Source organism: Chiloscyllium plagiosum, unplaced genomic scaffold (assembly GCF_037043375.1).
Source record: "Chiloscyllium plagiosum isolate Xiang-an unplaced genomic scaffold, Cpla_swu_hap1 HiC_scaffold_7, whole genome shotgun sequence".
NCBI lineage: Eukaryota > Metazoa > Chordata > Chondrichthyes > Orectolobiformes > Hemiscylliidae > Chiloscyllium > Chiloscyllium plagiosum.
Window position 1 is genome coordinate 38756901 of NW_028270145.1, and position 21184 is coordinate 38778084.

At 39.7% G+C, this 21184-nt stretch overlaps 1 protein-coding gene across 6 annotated transcripts in view; it reads left to right on the plus strand.

Moving 5' to 3' along the window:
• The window catches only part of pcnt (pericentrin), a 310179-nt gene that overhangs the window by 45720 nt on the left and 243275 nt on the right, over positions 1 to 21184 (plus strand). For 5 of the 6 annotated variants that reach the window (XM_043693410.2, XM_043693412.2, XM_043693413.2 and 2 more), the window contains exons 3-5: positions 6848 to 6898; positions 7778 to 7960; positions 18649 to 18798. In XM_043693410.2, the coding sequence (XP_043549345.2) occupies positions 6848 to 6898; positions 7778 to 7960; positions 18649 to 18798 (384 nt within the window). The remainder of the gene's footprint in view (positions 1 to 6847; positions 6899 to 7777; positions 7961 to 18648; positions 18799 to 21184) is intronic. The other variant, XM_043693414.2, reaches the window with a different exon arrangement.

Genomic DNA, 21184 nt, shown 5'->3' on the forward strand with positions numbered 1-21184 from the left:
ACACTCTTTCTCCACCTTCAAGCCTCATACCTGCTATTCTCCTCTGCCTCTCCCCATTCAAAACTGTAAACTGAAGTAAAATTATAGAATTGTATTTTAAAGGTTTTGCTTTATTTCCAGTTAATTAACTTATTGGTTCTGTTTTACTGTTCTCATTAACTGAGACCCTCCAGAGTAAGGATGTTCCTCACTTTTTGACCAAGTAATATTTGGAAAAAAATAATTTCTCCAATTAATGTCACTCTTGGAGAAGTGTACAGCAGGAATTCCTCAAATTCTGTTCAGTTGTTTATAGGTAATTCATACTTTTGTCCTTATCGTTTTATTTTTGCTGTACCTGGCTGAAATTTAGAGTGCAGCAGTGTTATATAAATTGTCTCCATAGCTATAAAGATGCAATTTGCTAGGTGCATTATGTTACTTGTTTAGCTGTGGGGAAGTGAAACATAAGTCATCTTACTTCCTGTTATTTGCCTTACAACAGCATGAGGTCCATGGTGGGACACGCTGTGGAAGACCTAAATTGGCATACTGCAGGAAGAAAATTCCTGTGCTCATAATTTGTCGTTTCCATAATGATTTGAGAGATCCACCCTACTTTAAAACTATGGTTTTTAAAAAGTTGATCCGAATTGGATTTCTACATAAATCAAAGGCAGATCTGATTACTTCACATTCCTGCCTACCTCTAATTAGTTTCATCTCCTTGTTCATTAAGAACCTATCTACTGCCTTAAAAATATTCAAGGCTAGGATGAGAGATTTCAAGACAAGGAGGCATATTTTTATGGTATGAAGAGAGAGATTTTAAAAAAGACATGAAGGGCAAATTCTTAACACAGAGTGCTTCGCATATAGAATGAACTTCTGAGGATGTGGTGGATGCAGGGTCAGTTACCTTTAAAAGTCACTTAGTAGAAAAGATTTGGAACAATATGGGCCAGGAGCAGGCAGGTGGGACTATTTTAGGTTGAGATTATGTTCGGCATGGACTGGTTAGACCGAAGTGTCTGTTTCCATGCTGTATGACTTGATGACTCTGCTTCCACCACCTTGCAAGAAGGCAATTCCAAAGAAACTCAATTAGGCAAATGGGCTTAGTTCAGTTTAGGATGAATTGGACTGAAGGGCCTGTTTCCGTGTTGTATACCTCTATGACTCGTTACTCTCAGATAAACTATCTTTTTCTCTATCTTCAGTTAGCAACCCATTATTTGTAACTGGTGGCCACTAGCTCTAGATTGCCGCCGCTTTATCAAGGCCAGCTAGGAATGTGCAATAAGTGCTGGCCCACAAGTGTAGACTCTACTACAAAAGGAAATATTCTTTCCAAATGCATTCTTTAGTGCATCTAAAACATGACAGCCCAGTAGAGGCACAGAGATCCACCGTAGTGATAAAGGCTCTTCAGCCCATCACACCAGTCAAAAACAACTGTCTAACTATTGTAATTACATTGTCAAACACTATTGTATACTTTGGCATCGCAAGTGCACATCTGAATGCTTGTTTAATGTGATAAGGAACTTCTGCTTCTTACCACTCTGACCGGCATTGAGTTCCAGATTCCCACCACACTCTTGAGTGAAAAGGTTTTGCCTGACATATCTTCTAAACCTCTGCCCCTTCTTGAAATCTGTGCCCTCCTCGTCATTGATCCCTCTATCAAAGGGAGAAGTTTCATCCCGCCTAACGTATTTATGTCCCTCATAAGTTTATACATTTCAATCATTATTCCCTCTCAATCTCCTCTGCTCTAAGGAAAACAACCTTAGTCTCTTCAATCTCTTTTCATTACTGAAGTTTCCAGCCCAGACAACATTCTGGTAAACCTCTTCTGCATCCTGTCCAGTGTCATGTGGCTGACTATTCCTAATTCATATGTTTGTATTTATTTATATTACCACCCTACGCATGGAAGAAGAATGCCTCATATTCCACCTTGGGACCCAGCAACCACACGGGATCAATGTGGATTTCAACAATTTCCTCATTTCTCCTCCCCCCACATTATCCTAGTCCCAAGCCTCCAATTCGACACCGTCCTCCTGACCTGTCCATTATCTTTCCCATCTATCCACTGCACCCTCCTTTCCGACCTATTATCTTCTCTCTCACCTTCGTTACCTATGAAGAGCTTATGTCTGAAACGTCAATTCTCTTGCTCCACGGATGCTGCCTGACCTGTTGTGCTTTTCTAGCACCACACTCTCAAAGCAACTTTAGTAGCATAAGATAGACAGCTAAGCAATTCCACAACCAACAGATCAGATCTAACTCTGCAATCCTGCCACATTGAGTTGTGAATGGTGGTGGACAATTATTCAACTCAATGAAGGAAGAGGCTCCACAAATATCCCCATCTCAATGATGGAAGAGCCCAGCGTCTCAGTGCAAAACAGAACACTGAAGCTTTTGCAGCAATGTTCAGCCAGAAATGCCAAGTGGATGATCTAACTCTGCTTCCTCCAGTGGTCTCCAGCATTATAGATCCCAGTCTTCAGCTAACTGATTCACTCCACATGATATTAAGAAACCTTTGGAGACACTGGATACGGCAAAGGCTGCGGGCCCTGACAACATTCCGGAAATAGTACTGAAAACTTTAGCTCCAAAACTTGCTGCTCCCCTTTGCCAAGCTGTCCCAATACAGCTACGACTCTATCTACCTGACAATGTGGAAAATCGCCGACGTATGTCCTATATATAAAAAGCATGACAAATCCAACCAGGCCAAATACTGTGCCATCAGTCTACTCTTGATCATGTGTAAAGTGATGGAAGATGTCAAAAATAGTGCTATCAAGGAGCACCTGCTCATAGAATCTGTATGGGATCACAGAATCCCCGCAGTGTGGAAACAGGCCATTTGGCCCAACAAGTCCACACCGACCCTCCTGAATAACAACCCACCCACTCCCATTCCCCTACCCTATTACTCTGCATTTCCTAACACACCTAGCCTGCACATCCCTGAACGCTATGGTCAATTGAGCATGGCCAATTCATCTTTGGACTGTGGGAGGAAACTGGAATACCCGGAGGAAACCCAACATATTGAGAACCAGGAGTTAGAGTCCTCTGCGTTTGATTGGGGTTTGAGTCCCTGTGAGGAGTAAAGTGAGAAAGGAGTTAAAGTTCCTTAGTGGCGAAATTTGAGGCTTTGCGAGTCTTTATTCTAGGGGAATAGAGTGGCTTGGAGTACAGTACCATATGGTCCGCTGTGAGGGCTTTCTCTTTTGATAAGCGTAATTTCAGTGAGAGGCTGCGAAAAAAACAAGAAACGCTGAAATTAAGATTGTAATACTTAGGTTGAAAAAGGGAAGTTTCAGTGTAAATTGTGCCATGCTGAGAGTGTTTGATATTTAAAAGTTTTGGTTTGTTAAAATACTGGTTCAACAAAAATCCTTTTAAGTAACTGTTTTGTCTTGTTTGAATCAGGATCTCTATTCAATATGTTTTGTGGGCTACATAATAGGGCAGATTTGGTTTTTACATTTGAAATTGTACAACATTATGTCCTTTTCAAAATTATCAAACTTGTAACCTTAAAACAAATTGAGTGCCTTGAGCCCCTGATTTGTTTGAAATTCTACAATGCCTGCTTTTAAAAGAAAACAGTTTGGTCAGTGGTCATGCTTTAGCCAGATGAGAGTATAGTATTAAAATATCTTTGCTGTTGTGTTTGTAATGTAAAGTGTTCACAAAAAAAAGGGCATTTTGAGTTTGATGCTTTCTTATGATTTTAGAGAATATTAGAACTTTGAGGCTGAGCTGTTTCAGTTCTGTTATTTATTATTAAGACTTCATATTGCAAATTCAAAGAATGATTTCTACCAAAATTGCCACAGTAATTCCGACTGTTTTATTTGGGAAGTTCAATTTGGAGAACTGTTTTAAAATATTCAGCATTTGTTTCCCACAAATATTTGAGATTTAAATCTGAACTGAAACTACCTCTTCGATTGTTAAAGCACAGGAAACATATTTTGTTGTTTTCTTGCTGTTCCAGACTTTTGAAATATTTTTCCTGCAGCTTCACATTAGCCAAATCTCAATTTGTTATAGGAAAATAATTTTTGAATAACCTGAATGAGGTACCCTTGGATTTGATTTTAGGACCGTTGATTGTTATTTATAGATGACTGAATTGTTTAGGCAGTACAATTTAGAAGTTTATGGATTACATGAAACTTGATAATGTAACAAATAGTGAACAGAGTAACAGACCTCAAGACTACTGAGAATGTTGAAATAAGCAGAGTCAATTTACTGTTGTGAAGTGTGTGACTGTCTTCATACTGATAGCTGCCTTGGTAAGGTAGGAATTGCAAAGATACTTCCAACAGCGAACATCTTCGCTGGAGTTTCTCCTATCATAGGTAAAGCATGCCTTTGGACCACTGCCCACCCCTCCACAACCTGATCCAACTGATTCAGTCAGCTCCCCAGTCATGAGCATGAGAAATTAAAAAGCCAACAACAGTGAAGAGAAAGATTGTACGATTTTTGTCTTCCCATGGACATTAAACCACATGAGCTTTACCTTGTCTTTCAATCATTTAAGGGATATGAAGGTTTACTGGTCAAGCTAACATCACAACAGCCAGTTGGCTTTGTTACATTTGACAGCAGAACGGGTGCGGACGCAGCAGAAAATGCTGTGTTCACCTAGCCAGCTGCTGCACTACACACTCAGGTGCGCTGGTATCCTCCATCTGAAGCATCTCTGGAAGGATGGATGTCTCGTCAATTTTATTGAAGCTTATAACTGGCTCGTTTCCACTCGACTTGGAGGGGATAGATTGGTCACTAAGGACTGTGGATTTAAGAACTTTACTGGTGAATTTTTTCCTCATGGGAGGATTCTTCAAATTCTATTTACTGTAACGGACTAGTAATTTTTGTTGTTATAATCACTGCATTTTGTGTATCAATATCTTGCTTAAATACTGGCTGTCAGAGTCTTATGAAAGTGGGTAATGCCATTGATTATCGTGAAATAGTAAAGGAGGGAATGAGAATGTGTAAAGGGTATGAGCAGGTATGGAAAGAGTTAAGTTTTGAGTTTTGTGAAACAAAAGGTTCAACCAGCATGACTGAGATTAGATAAGAATTTGCAGTGAAGAATGAGGTGCTGGAGGCAAGGGTAGTGGGTTAATGACGTGAAAAAGTATTCATTATTTAAAGCCACTTAACAAAATGAAGAAGCATTCAGTATGTAACATCAGTTAACAAGGTGAAAAGCATTCATTATGTGAAGCCAGTTAACAAGGTTAAGAACATTCATTGTCCAACAGCAAATGGCTTAATCTTTACTATTGACACTCGCTGATTATAACGGTCACCCAATCAATATGTATGTTGTCTTATCTGAATGTTCCTCCCTGTAAATGACTATATACTTCATTAAGAAACTGCTGTTTGAGAGAAGACCGAGAACTCGTGTCTCTTTGCACATGGGCGATTGATCTCTCTCCATTTAGGGCTTGGAATAAAGATGAAGGAGGTAAAGCCATATTGTGTCTCTGAATGTTTTGCTTCAACTGAGGGGGGAACAGGACAACAAGGTGAGGTGAGCTTTTCTGTGTGTTTGGTTTAATTAGCAGAAGGGTTTACTGCTGTGTTGCACCATATTCAGTGATGTCACTGAATTCCCCCACTATCAACATCCTGGGGTTATCATTGACCAGAATCTCAACTGAACCATCACCTAAACGCAATGGCTCCAAGTGTAGGTCAGAAGCTAGCAATCCTATGCTGAGTAACTCACCTCCTGACTCGTCAAAGCCTGCCCACCATCAACAAGGCACAGTCAGGAGTGTGATGGAATACTTTCCACTTGCCTGAATGAGTGCAGCCCCAAGAACACTCAAGATGTTTAACACTATCCGAGACAAAGCAGCCGCTTGATTTGCACCACATCCAAACGCATCCACTCCATTCACAACTGACACTCCGTTTCAGCAGTGTCTACTATCTACAAGATGCACTGCAGAAATTTACCAAAGATCCTTGGACAGTACCTTTTAAACCCATGGCCACTTCCATCTAGAAGGACAAGGGCAGCCGATATACACCAGTACCTTCTAGTTCCCCTCGAAGCCACTCACCATCCTGACTTGGAAATATATCGCCATTCGTCAGTGTCCCTGGGTCAAAATCCTGGAATTCCCTCCCTAATGGCATTGTGAGTCAATGTACAGCAGGTGTACTGTAGCAGTTCAAGAAGACAGCTCATCACCACCTTCTGAAGGGTAACTAGGGACAAGCAATAAATACTAGCCAGCCAGCAACGCCCACATCCGATAAAACTTTTTAAAAAGCTCTGATCTCCTTTACAATATATTGTCCTCTGCACTGAATTTCTATTACCAAACTTCCATGTTATCACTTTTTACATGTTGTACTTGGACAGCGTCATTTCCACATTATATGGTCGCCAAATCTGTCTACTTTTATACTGAGTAGTGACTCACAACTAAGTTACACTTGCTAAGTTATCTTCGTCTTACAGTACATAATTATATTTTGGTGGCAGGTGAATGAATGTTGACAGCAGTTAAAAACAGATTTTGGCAAATTACTGATGTCATCTATTGTGAAACAGTTCAATTAGATAGCTTCCTGACCCACACCTTAAAGCTTAAACAAATTATTTAACGATCCAAGATATGAAAATTGGCAAGTTTTTAGTCTCCTATTGAGTGTTAAAACTGTTGTAAATGTTCATTTGAGATCGTGAATTTTAGATCTTCTAAATAGTGAATAAATACCAAATTTTAAATTGTTTACTGAGATTTTCCTGTGTTTTATCTTTTTAAGTGTTTCATCTTTGCTTTCACAGGCTGATGATGAACTGTCAAACACAAGTACGGTAGAGGAGCTCTCAGTTGTGGTGAGATGCTGTTCCAAGTCCCAAACCTTTCTGCTTGAAGTCTGACAGTTTTTAAAGTTGCTTGTTGTTACGCCATTAGATTTAGTTTTGTGCATTGGAGTTTTTGACACTCAGTCCACATTTTTCCTGTGATACTGCTTTACACTTAAGTTGAACACCGCAATATAAAAATACAAATTATTTTTGCATGTAGTGTTTTGCTACAAAGTTTCTTCTTTTGTGCCTAGATTGCATTCTGTGCACTTACATATCCAAAGAGAAATTTATGAATTACAAGTGAGTTCTGATATTTCCTGAGAGTAACCATGTGCCAAAATTATCCAGAAGGCCTGAGAAATGTTTTGCTTTCTTGCACTTTTTCTCATTCACTTTCCTGGGAATTCACACGTTGGCATGACTGCTAACTGTATGTTGTATTTCATGTTCCATTAGCCGTTCACCTCCATTCTACAATCTTCTTTCCTTTGTCTCTAGGTTAAATTACAGTTTACTTATTGAATTATCAAATGACAGTTCTTTATCCGTAAAGTCCAAATGTTGCCATAAATAGAGGAAAAAGACCAACTTGATGTAGTACATAATTTCCAAAATGTGTGATTGATTGTGTTAGCCTGACCGCCTCCTTATCAGATCACTGGTATTTTTAAGTAATATCTAACCTCATTCTAGATAATATTATAATTGCACAGTCTGAATCAGTTATTTTCTTTGCCCATTTGTGCCTGTTTTATTAGATTTGTGGGTACATTTTAGAAGTAATGCAATTATTATGGTATGCTAGCTGTGCTTTTATATCTCAACCCTTTTTACTTTCACAGTTGTAAATGTGATTGTTATATTATTCAAAATTAAACTTTTTAATCAAATGATGTTTTATAGGAGGAAGAAGTGAAAAGTGGTATCGAGCATGACCAATCAGAGCTCCATATCTGTCATTTAAGAATAATTGAACTTGAAGAGCAGTTGCGAGTTAAAGAAACGGCTTTAGAACATTTTGTCACTGAGCTAGAGGATCTGCAGGAGCAACTATCTGCCTACCAGGACAATGAGCAAATGCAACAGGTACAGATGCGAAGTACTTGGCACAGTGTTAATACTTCAGTCATTGAATTTAAAGCATTTTGTACTATTTTAAATTCTGTGCTGCAATTAAAATTAACTTCATTTCTACATTCTGATCATGTACTTATGCAGCTGAGAGTCTCATCATCCTCTTTGGTATATCCTGACACTTAACCGTATTAATCATTTTGTAGGGTTTTTGCAGAAGAATTTACTCTTACACAAAACTAAATTTCAGGCTTACTAAGAAAAAGTCTTTTTTATTTTTTTTCAAGTATCAGTTGCTCGCTGGTATTTTTAGATGCTGGTTCATGGCTTGTGAGCAGCGGCAGGTCTTTGTCAACCTTGCTCAAGTAGACTTTTAAGTGTGGGTAGGCTTTTTGCCTGTAGAGGCCATTGCACTTAATTTCTGTTCTCCCATGACATTTATATTCATACATTTTGTACTAGATATATCAGGAGTTCTTCTCTCCCTACAGCCTAACACTGTCAGGTTCAGTGATGCTACCCCAACACACCGAATCTGACCTGTTAGCAGTTATTTACGAGGCTTTGTATTATGCCAGGTGATAAATTTACTTGAGCATTGGGGAATATCTTGTCATATCTGAAACTATTAATGTAAATCATGTCCATTATAGAAAAATTAATGACATTTAGAGTCGTAGAGTTGTACAGCATGGAAACAGACCATTTCGTCCAACTGTCCTCGCTGACCATGTTCCCAACCTAAATGAGTTCCATCTGTCCGCGTTTAGCCCATATCTCTCCAAAGCTCTCCTATTCATGAACTTATCTGAATGTCTTTTATATGTTATAACTGTACTTGAATTCACTACTTTCTCTGGCAGTTTGTTCCATACACGAACCACTCTGTTTTAAAAAAAAAAGTTGCCCTTAAAAAGGGATCAATCCCCAAGACCTGTTGAGTACCATCTTGAATTATAAAGAGGTAGATGACAATGTTATAGATGCTCTAATTGTATTCTTCCAAAGTTCGTTTGATTTGGAGCCATTCTTTTAGATTGAAAAATCATGCCATTGTCCAGTTAGTTCTTGGTAGCTTAACTCCTTACCTTTCTCTTTGCTCAAACTGTGGTGCCTCTCAAACTATACATGAAACCATTGTCTCTCTCTGATGGGAAGAGATATGTATGTGCATTTGTGGGTGATGGCTTATAGTTCAATGAAAACTGTTGGGAAGTTGCTAGAATCTGTAATTATAAAATGATTAAAGAACATTAAAGATAAATCATGCCTTACAAATTTTAATTATTTGCATGGTTGGCTAAATAGTGTCCTGGGGAATGTAGATACATATTGTTCATTTTGGACCTCCAAGAGTCACATACAAAGCACAGTTAACTAAAGTGGAAACTCCATGGCAAATTATTGACATGGTTAAGAAATTAAATAGTTGACAGTCAATGGAATGGGAATAATGGGCAAATACTATAAATGCTGGAAATGTGTTGCTGGAAAAGCGCAGCAGGTCAGGCAGCATCCAGGGAACAGGAGAATCGACGTTTCTTTCCAGCAACACATTTCCAGCTCTGATCTCCAGCATCTGCAGACCTCACTTTCTCCTCAAATACTATTAATGGTAGAATGTAACAGTTGGTGACCTGGAACAATTTTTGTTCGGGTCTTAACTGTTCACTATTTATTCATCATTTAATTTGTATAGTAAACCACATACATAGAAGGACACGTATACAAATTTGCCATTGACACTAAAATAGGCAGCATTATAACAGTGTAAAATTAAAGATCTGTGGATAGTTGAAGTAAATGACAAGTCTATGACAAGTAGATTTCAATGCAGACAAATGAGGTCATTCATTTGGACCTAAACATGATAAATTGGGTAAATGCTGAAAAGCTGAAAACAGTGGCTATCTAGAGAGATATTGGAGTCCGGATACATAGATCATGTGATCAGGTACAGAAAGTAGTCGAAAATCTTATATCACGAACAATAAGCACCAAGCACTGAACCCTGTGCATGCCACTAGACACCGGCTACTAGTTACAAACAGCTTTCCACCACCATCTTATGTCTCCTACTACTAAGTCAATTTTGCATCCAACTTGTCAAATTACCCTGGCTCCCACGTGCTTTTGCCACCTTTATCGGTCTCCCATGCAGGACCTTATCAAAGGCTTTGCTGAAATCCATAAAAGCTACATCAACTGTACTACATTCATCCCACGCTTGGTCACCTCTTTGAAAAATTCAACCTGATTTGTTAAGCATGATCTCCCTCTGTTAAGCTGACTATACCTGATCAAACCTTCTCTAAATGGGTGACTAATTCTCTCCTTCAGAATTTTCTCCAGTAGTTTCCCTGATACTGATGTGAGACTCACTAGTCTGTAATTCCCTGGTTAATCTTTATCACCCAACATTACTTATCCACCAGTTCTTTGGCACTTCTCCTATGGCCAGAGAGAAATGGCTTTTGACAGTCAAGAGTGATATCCCATTTGTCTCTGACAAAAGCATAAGGCTTTCCACCCCTTTCTCAACCTGTCTGCATCCTTTGATATAGTTGACCACCCCATTCTCTTCCAATGCTTCTCCACTGTTTTTGCATATAGTCTGAGGCAATCTAGCACCACAGCATCATGGAATATCTGTTTGCCAGCTCGACCAGAATTTATTGTCCAGACGTCAACCACATTGTCACTATCTGTTATGGTGCCCATGTCGTAGAGTCCGAGAGCAAGAAGACAGGCCCTTTAGCCCAACTGGTCCGTGCTGATCAAAATTGGGCTGGCACAGTGGCTTAGTGGTTAGCGCTGCTGCATCACAATGCCAGGGATGGTTCAGTTCTGGCCTCCGGCTGTGGAGTTTGCACATTCTCCGTGTCTGCATGGGTTTCCTCCGGGTGCTCCGGTTTTCTCCTGTAGTCCAGAAATTTGCAGGTTGGGTGGATTGACCATGTTGAATTGCCCATAATGTTCAGGGATGTGTGGGTTCGGTGCATTAGTCAAGGGTAAATGTAGAGTAATAGGGGAATGGGTTTGGGTGGGTTACTCTTCAGAGGATTGGTGTGGACTTGCTGGGCCAAAGGGCTTGTTTCCACATTGTAGGGATTCTGTGATTAAAATGTCAGTCCATTCTAGCCCCATTTCCCTGCACTTGGCCTTCTAAACCTTTCCCATCCATGTATTTGTCCAAATGCCTTTTAAATGTTGTTGATGTACTCACTTCAACCACTTCCGCTTGCATCTCATTCCATGTGCGTATAACCCTCTGTGTAAAAAAAGTTGACCCTCTGATTCCCTTTTATTCTAACTTTAAACCAATGCCCTCTAGTTCTCGATTCCCTGGGAAAAAGACTGAGTGCATTCACCCTATCCATGCCTGTCATTATCTTCTACGCTTCTATAAGAGCCCCCATTCAGTCTCCTATGCTCTAAAGAAAAAAGTCTTAGCTTGTCCAATTTCTCCCTATAACTGAGTCATGCCAACATTCTTGAAAATTTATTCTGCACTCTTTCCAGTTTAATAACATCCTTCCTATAGCAAGGTGACCAAAACCAAACAATACTCCAAGTGCAGCCTCACCAACGTCCTGTATAACTGCAATGTAACTTCCTAAGTTCTATACTCGATGCCCTAACTGATGAAGGCCAGTGTGCACTGCCCTGTCTATCTATGACTCCACTTTCAGAGAACTGAGAACCTGAACTCCAAGATCCCTCTGTTCAGCTACACTCCTTATGTACCACAGGGCAAGAGTTATAGCTGGGGGAAAGGCAATTACGATGCGATTAAGCAAGATTTAGGATGCACAGGATGGGGACGGAAACTGCAGGGGAAGAGCACAATTGGAATGTGGAGTTTATTCAAGGAACAGCTACTGCAGATCCTTGATAAGTATGTACCTGTCAGGCAAGGAGGAAGTTGTTGAGCACAGGACCCATGGCTTACTAAAGAAGTTGAATCTCTTATCAAGAGGGAGAAGAAGGCTTATGTTAGGATGAGATATGATAGCTCAGTTAGGGTGGTTGAGAGTTAAAAGTTAGCCAGGAAAGACCGATAAGAGAGAGTGAAAAGGAGCCAGGAGGGGACATGAGAAGTCATTGGTGGATAGGATCAAGGAAAACCCTAAGGCTTTCTATAGCTATATCCGGAACAAAAGAATGACAAGAGCAAGATTAGGGTCAATCAAGCATAGTAGTGGGAAGTTGTTTGTGGAGTCAGAAGAGATGGGGAAGTGCTAAATGAATGCTTTTCATTTGTAATTACACTAGAAAAAGACAATGTTGTCAAGGAGAATACTGAGATACAGGCTGCTAGATTAGATTGGGTTGAGGTTCACAAGGAAGAGGTGTTAGCAATTTTGGAAAGTGTCAAAATAGCGAAGTCCCCTGGGCCAGATGGGATTTAGCCTAGGATTCTCTGGGAAGCCAGAGAGGAGATTGCTGACCATTTAGCTTTGATCTTTGTCATCATTGTCTGCAAGAATAGAGCCAGAAGCCTGGAGGATAGCAAATGTCCCCTTGTTCAAGAAGGGGAGTAGAGATAACCCTGGTAATAATAGATCAGTGAGCCTTACCTCAGTTGTGGGTAAAGTGTTGGAAAGGGTTATAAGAGAGAGGATTTATAATCATCTAGAAAGGAATAAGTTGATTAAGGATAGTCAACATGGTTTTATGAAGGGTAGGACATGCCTCACAAACCATGTTGAGTTCTTTGAGATGGTGACCAAACAGGTAGATGAGGGTAAAGCAATTGATGTGGTGCCTGTGGATTTCAATAAGGCTTTTGAAAAGGTTCTCCATGGTATGCTATTGCGCAAAATACGAAGGCATGTGATTGAGGGTGATTTAGCAGTTTGGATCGGAAATTGTCCAGCTGAAAGAAGACAGAGGGTGGTGGTTGATGGGAAATATTCATCCTGGCGTTCAGTTACTAGTGGTGTACTGCAAGGATCTGTTTTGGGTCCACTGTTGTTTGTCATTTTTATAAATGACCTGGATAAGTGTTTAGAAGGATGGGTTAGTAAATTTGAGGATGACACTAAGGTTGGTGGAGTTGTAGATAATGACAAAGGATGTTGTAGGTTACAGAGGGACATTGATAAGCTCCAGAGCTGGGCTGAAAGGTGGCAGATGAAGTTTAATGCGGAAAAGTGAGAGGTGATTCACTTTGGAAGGAGTAACAGGTATGCAGAGTACTGGGGCTAATAGTAAGATTCTTGGTAGTGTAGATGAGCAGAGAGATTTCGCTGTCCAGCTACCTAGATCCCTGAAAATTGCCAACCAAGTAGAGGGATCGAAGTTCGGAACCATGAGGTCATGCTGCAGCTGTACAAAACTCTAGTCTGATAACTGCGTTGTAGGAGGAATGTGGAAGCTTTGGAAAGCGTTCAGAGGAGATTTACTAGGATGTTGCCTGGTATGGAAGGAGGGTCTTATGAGGAAAGGCTGAGGGACTTTAGGCTGTTTTTGTTAGAGAGAGAAGATTGAGAGGTGATTTAATTGAGACATATAAAATAATCAGAGGGTTAGATAGGTTGGACAGTGAGAGTCTTTTTCCTCGGATGGTGATGACTAGCATGAGGGGACGTAGCTTTAAACTGAGAGGTGACAGATACAGGGCAGATGTCAGAGATAGTTTTTTTACTCTGAGTAGTAGGGGCATGGCACACACTGCCTGCAGCAGGAGTAGACTTGCCAACTCTAAGGGCATTTAAATGATCATTGGGTAGGCATATAGATGAGAACGGAATAGTGTAGGTTAGATAGGCTTCAGATTGGTTTCACAGGTCGGCGCAACATTGAGGGCCAAAGGGCCTGTACTGCGCTGCAATGTTCTATGATCCTTAAGGCCCTACCATTCACAATGAAACTCCTACGTTGATTTGACTTGCCTAAATGCAAGACCTCACACATCTATATAAAACTCTATTTGCCATTTCTTGGACCAATGTTCCCAGGATTTTCTCATCTGGTTCTGCATACTAGTTCAGAAGTACTGAAATAGAAGGGAGTAAAAACACCTGTCATCGAGGGTAACTTGGCAAGTTAGATCCAAAATTAGCTTGGTGACAGAAGACACAGGATAGTAGTAGAAGGCTGTTAGTTTGACTGGAGCCCGTTGTCCACTGGGATCAGTGCAGTGCCACTTATTGTTTGTAATATTCATAAAAGATGTAGATGAGAATGTGGAGGAAGTGGTGATAAGTGACTTTGCAGATGACACAAACATCAGCTGGGTGGTTAGCAGTAAGGAGGAAGGTATTAGGTTACAAGAAGATGTAAACAGATCGGTCAGATAGGCACATCAATGACAGAATTTAACTCTGATAAATGTGAGGTGATATACACTGGAAAAAAAGGAGCAAGCCAAGGGAATGCTCAATGAGTGGCAAGACTGTAAGAAGCTCAGAGAAACAGAGGGTAGTAGATTTGTCACTAAGAGGGTGTGGGTGTCTGGAATGCACTGCCTGAAAGTGGGGAAACATTACAACCTTTCAAAAAGAACTTGATAAGTCCTTGATGTGTCATAACATTCAAGGTTATGGGCCTCGTGTGGGAAAGTGGGGCAAGAGTGGGTAGTAGTATGTTTTTGGCAGTGTAGACTCCTTGGGTCAAAGGACCTCTTCTGATTCTATGATTCTGAGGGATATATTCTGTTGGGATGTGCTGCCATCAGAATCCTGGCGAATAAAATAACGAGGGTTGTGGAGTGGTTTTTAAATTAATTGGGAGGGCAGATGTTTAGAAACATTACCCAGAGTAGCACTGGAGGGATAGAGCAATGTACAAAGCAGCAGTAAATGGGGTCAAAGGGGAAACATTGTTAAAAAAGCAAAACTCATGTCTCTGTACTTGAATGCATGTAATATTTGGAACAAAATATATATATTTGTGCCAATAATTCAGGTCAGCAGTTATGAACGTGTAGCCATTGCTGAGACATGGCTGTAAGGAGATCAAAGCTGGGAATTAAATATGCAGGGGTATTTAAGTTTTCAAAATGACAGGCAGAAAGGAAAGGGTGGTGGGGAGTAATGCTGTTGTTATGGAATGAGATAAGTGCAATAACATAAAATGATCGTGGATCCAAGGGAATGGTAACCATGTGGGTGGAGGAAAGATTTAAAAAAAAAGGAAAGAAGACACTGGTAGCAGTAGTCTATTATAGGCCCCCTAACAGTCGCTATATGGTAGGAAAGAGAATAAATCAGGAGATAATGAGGAACTGTAACAAAGGCAGTACATTAATCATGGATGACTTTAATCTTCTTGCAAATCAAATAGTCATATGGGCAGAAAAGCCTTGAAGAATTCAGATTGCGTATGCGCGACAGTTTCCTAGAATGGAACCAACCAGGGATCCGACTATTTTGAACATGTTGATGTATAGTGAGGCAGCTTTAACAGACAACATGAGTGTACAAAATCCCCAAAGAAACAGTGACCACAACATGGTAGAATTTAACATTCAGTTTGAGTGAGAAGAACTTGGGTCAGAAACAACTCTGCGATTTGAATAAGTGCCTCTTAAATACAAAGGATTGAAGACTCAGCTGGTTGGAGTGGAGTGGGGAAGGAGTTTAACAGCAAAGACGATTGAGGAATAATGGAAGAAATTGAAGTTCATGGCTCACAGCAATGATATATTCCAGTGAAGAAGAATTCTAGGAAGAGTATAAGCCAATAATGGTTTACCAGGAAAGTTAAGGATTGCATCAAATTGAAAGAGGAAACATCAGATTTGGAAGGGTTAGTGGTAAGGTAGAGGACTGGGAGCATCTTAAAAATCAACAAAAGTTGTCCAAGCAAGTCATAAAGGGTGAAAATGAGCTTTTAGGGTAAACTTTAAAGTAATGTTAAGACAGGCAGCAAGGGCTGCTTTAAATACATCAAAATAATGATCGAAGCAAAAGTAGACATATGCCACTTAAAGAACAAGACAGGTAAAATCATAATGGGGAACCAATAAACAGCATAGGGGTTGAATAATTACTTTATATCAGTCCTCTCAGTAGAAAACATGAGATCATTCCAACAGATTGACTTCTCATGTATTAAAGTTAATCTTTCTCTGCACGTTCTCTGTAGCTGTCACATTGTATTCTGCATTCTGTGCTGTCACCTACCATAGGGTACTAGTATGTAAGGTATGATTTGTCTGGTTAGCACACAGTACAAGACTTTTCACTGCATCTCAGTGCATATGACAATGTTAAATGAAATCAAATCAAAATCTTTAAATAATCAAGGGCCTGAAACGAGAGGATGCAAATACAGGAAATTTCAGTAGAGTAAAACTGCTAGGGAAAGTAATAGGGTGAAAGACTTTAACTTCCCTGGATCTGATGGGATGCATCCCAGGATATGAATGTAAGTAGCTACAAAGATATTGGATACACTGGTAGTAATCTTACAGGATCCTGTGTTGGCAGAATATTTAGAAATGCATGCAGTCATTCCTCCATATCTGCAAGGGTTTAATTCCTGAGAACCCCCACAAACAATGAAATTTGCAATTGAGCAGCTCGTTTAAAAATAGGTTAAAAATCACAAATACATGGTTTTTGCCTGCTGATGTTGTGTTTTTTTTTGGCAGGGATAGGTGCATTTGTAGTGTCATGGATTTACTGTAATATGACCAAGCAGAGTCAGCATAGCTTAATGAAGGGGAAGTCATTCCTGACAAACTTTGTAGAATTCTTTGAAAAGGGAACAAGCACGCGAGATTATATTTGGATTTTTGGAAGACATTTGATAAAGTATCGTATATTAAGTTTCTTAATAAAAGTCAATAATGTTGGAGTAATATATTAATATGGAGAGAGGATTGGTGAACTAATAGATGTCAGAGAGGATCTGTGCTGGGGCTATAATTATTTACAATACATATTAATGACTTGTATGAGGTAACTAAATCTACTATAACCAATTTTGTAGATGCCACAAAAATAGATGGGAAAGCAAGTAGTGAGAGTGACAGTCTGCAGAGAGATATAGCAAGTTAAGTGAGTACAAGAAAATGTTGGTAGATGAACTACAAAATGGAAAAATGCTTTGGCAGGATGAATAGAGGAGGTGAAAATTATTTGAATGGAGATAGACTGCAGAAAGGTAGAGAACGGAAGGTTTCATATGTTCATGTTGATGAATCCTAAAAAGTTAGCATCCAAGTTTATCAGAATCGAGAAGGCAAATGGAATATTGGACTTTATTTCGAAGGGAATGGAGTTAAAAGGTTTTGCTAAAACTGCATAAGCCAGATCACATCTTGAATATTGAAAGCCGTTTTGAGCCCCTTGTCTAAGGAAAGATGTACTCGCATTGAAAGAGGTCCAGATCAGGTTCATTGGGCTGATACCAGCTATGGAAAAACTGTCATATGATTTGAAATTGAGTAGGTTGAGCCTGCTCAAATGAGAATTGGAAATTATAATAATGAGATACAAGATTTTTAAGTGTTAAGGACCAGGCTGAACCCCTCAAAACCTTTCAAGAAGGTAGCCCAGACCCTAACTTTGTTAGTTGTTTTAAGCAGGTGTAAAATTCCAGGAGAGAATCATCTGGTCAAACCATTTTTTTTTGAGCAAAACAGAATGTATATACAAGGTTACTGAATAAATCACAAACAACAGAAAACTATACCAAATAATTTAGCCTCTTTGAAAATCTAACAGACTATCCCAACTGAATGATGCTGTTCCAACTGCTTGCAACAATCCCTATAAACACCCCTTGGCACAAAAGGTAAAATCAAACACAAGCTCTTACAGGATAGAAGTCAGAGAGAATACCAGCCTGGACCCGCTTCTTTGGGTCCAGCAGCTTTTCTTCACACTGCTAAAAATCAACAAACCAAACAAAAGCTGAGATGGGAGAACTGACCACACCCCTTTCAATGTATAAGTGTTTTATTTAAAACTTGAAAGCCCTCTGCTTGAGGCAGTCTCTGTTAGCTATTATCAACTTGGTCTTAAAACTCTTCACCTCCAGACTTTTCAGAGTCTGTGTCGTTTACGACCTCCATGGGGGAAAAAAGGCAACTTTGACACATTGGGGACTTAGCAGTGTAAGTGTAGAATGCTCATTTGCTCTTAGGGGGGAGTTGAAAGCCGGAGGGTATAATCTCAGAAGAAGGAATCACACATTTAAGATCAAAATGAGGAAGAATTTCTTTACTGAGGTAGTGAAGCTGTGGAATTATTTTTGTGATTCATGGACAAGGCTGGGTCTTTAAGCACATTCAGAGCTGAGATTGACCTAACTTTTTAATCAGTCAGGGAATTGCAAGTATTGGGGAAAATTCAGGAGTGTGAAGTTGAGAATTATCAGATCAAGCATGATTTTGTTACATAGGAACTGGAGTAAACCGTTCAGTCTCTTGAGCCTGTTCCACCATTCGATGAAATCAAGGCTGATCTGTGGCCTAGCACCATATACCTGTGCTTAATGAAACGTTACTTATCTCAAATTTAAAATTAAGAACTGATTTATCATCCACATTAACCACCCTTTGTGTGTAGAAGTGCTTCATCACATGTCTCCTGAACAGTCTGGCCTGAATTGAATGGCAGAGCAGACACAATGGATCGAATGGTCTACTTATGCTATGTCTTGCAGTCTTAAGCTTACTGCATAAAATATGTATTTATAATGAACTGAAAATAAATACTGTAATTTTGTTCTGGTCTCATCAGGATTTAGAGATGGCTGTACAGAAGAGGAATGATGTTATTAGCCAGCTGACCGATAACCTGCAGCAGGTTATTCAGAACAGAGATGAGGTCCAAAAGGAAGCTCTGGAGTTAACTGATCAGATTCAGTCTTTACAGCACCAATTACAGCAGGTATTACAGCTAGCGATGCCTTTGCTTGCAATTGATTATTGAAGTCAGCTGCCACAACTTTACTACTAATGCCGAATGTTTTTCTCTTTACTAAATTGTGATACATTTTTGCTTTAGATGTCCAAGATTAGCACCAAACATATCTCAAACTTGTTCTTCCAATATTGAAGTACAATTCTACTTGGTGTGAATATTTTGAATGCCTACGTTGATTCTTGTGTTCTGTCTCGGATTTAAGACTAATTTTGGGAACTAAATTTCAGCATGGCTGGTCAATGTTTAGGCATTCGTACCATGATGTATATTCACCATGTGAAGCAATTTGCATGGTACTCACTATATGCAGTAATGTTAATAGTCTGAAAGGATTTTTATAAGTATGCCTTGACGTTGGATTGATTACGGCATGTAATTTGTTTTGTTTTTTTTTAAAACTGTCATTAACAAGATAATTTCCTGAGTAGTAAAAGCATCATGAGCTAGTTCCTGTAGATTCCTGGATCATCTTGAATTTTTTATTTAAAAGAACCAAAGTGATGGCATCGTACAGAGTAAACCATTTTATGTGAATTAAATAATGCAGCTGTCACATTGGTGCAGTAGAAGCTGCATTTTCTTCTCAGATTTATTTTTAAATTGACTGATATTCAGACTGGCAGCTCAGTTTCATACTGAGGTGGAGTCTTCCTTTAAATTGTAACATTAATTGTCTGTTCAGGTGTACATAAAAGATCCCAGTGGCCTACTCAAAGAAAGCTCAAATTGTCTTTGGATAAGGGGGAGCATTTTCAGTTTGGCAACTTTTGACTAGTGGAATGCCACAGGGTTCAGTGGTGGGCCACAATTATTTACAGCACAAATTAATGATTTGGCAGTGTATGTACTACACAAAAATAAGTGGGAAGGCAAGTGGTGAGAATGACACCAAAAGTGTATGGAGGAATATAGACTGGTTAAGTGAGTGGGCAAACCTTTGGCAGTTGGAATATAATGTGGAGGAATTAGAGGTGATGTGCTTTGGCAAGAAGAGCAGAGGAGCTGAATATAATTTAAACTGGTAAAGAATGCAAAAACTAGAGAACAAATGGATTTGGAAGCCACTGTCAGTGAATCAGAAAAAGCTAGCATTGGTGTGGAGTGGGTAATAGGGAAGGCAAATGGACTGGAGTATAAAAGTAGGGAGGGTTTTGCTGGAACTATATAAGGTCACAGCTGGAATACTATGAATGGGTTTGAGCCCTTATCTGAGAAAAGATATACTGGCATTGTAGGCAGTGCAGGTTCATCTAGGCTGATAAAAACCAAAAGAACTGCGGGTGCTGTAAATCAGAAACAAAAACAGAAATTGCTGGAAAAGTCCAGCAGGTCTGGCAGCATCAATGGAGAGAAGTCAGAGTTCATGTTGCAGGTCGAGTGACCCTTCCTCACAACTTGGATGTTCTGACAGGGTTGATGCGGAGACCAGAGGGTGGAATAAGGGGTAACCCTTTCGGATAGAATTTCTTCTACAGGTAATGAATTTGTGGGATTCTTTACCACAGAACTCTGTTAAGGGTGTGTTAGTAAGGCTGAATCAATAAGTGAATCAAGGGTTATGGGGAAAAGGGAGGAAAATGGATGATCAGATCTCATTGAATAGCAGAGCCGATTGGCTGAATGGCCTATTTCTCTTGCGTCTTACAGTAAATTCTGTTTTAAATAAGAGTTTTGGAAGGGAACTGACCAACGAAAGAGACAGCAGCCAGTAATGGATCAAATATAATAAGGTTCACAGTTGAGACCTGAATTGAAGAAGGGCATTTCTCCTCAGGTTTACAGAAAAGCAGGTGAAAGCATAGGCACAGGGGTGTCAATTTTACATTTCTGACTGTGTTGACTTTGTTGGATGAGGAGTCCAGCAAATACAGGAGAGTTGAAATTTATGCAATGCGAAAGATGGAGACTGGCTAGAACAGCATTGAAGTAATAGAATGTGGAAGTAAGAAGTGCATAGATGAGGGCTGGGAGAAGGGTCCAGGATGGCAGTCATTTTGTGGGTTGCAGTAGACAGTCCTGATGATAGAATATGTTCTTGTATAGAAAACTCAGGGTCAGATAGGCGAACTAGGGTCATACACAGTTTCAAATTCCCTGTGGCTTGGGAAGCAAAGGCAGTACCTTTGATTATCTTAATATTTAATTGTAGAAAACTTCTACTCATCTGATAGAGCAAGCTGCATGATAACGCGAAAGCAGTAAAGAGAAGGGGACAGATTTTCTCAGTATTTAAATAGGCAAGCTCCATCTGAATTTTGAATGTTTGAATTGGGTCACCTCTGATTCTTCTGAACACCAGGGACTATGGACCCAGTCAACTTAATGTCTCCTCATAGAACAATCCCCTGTT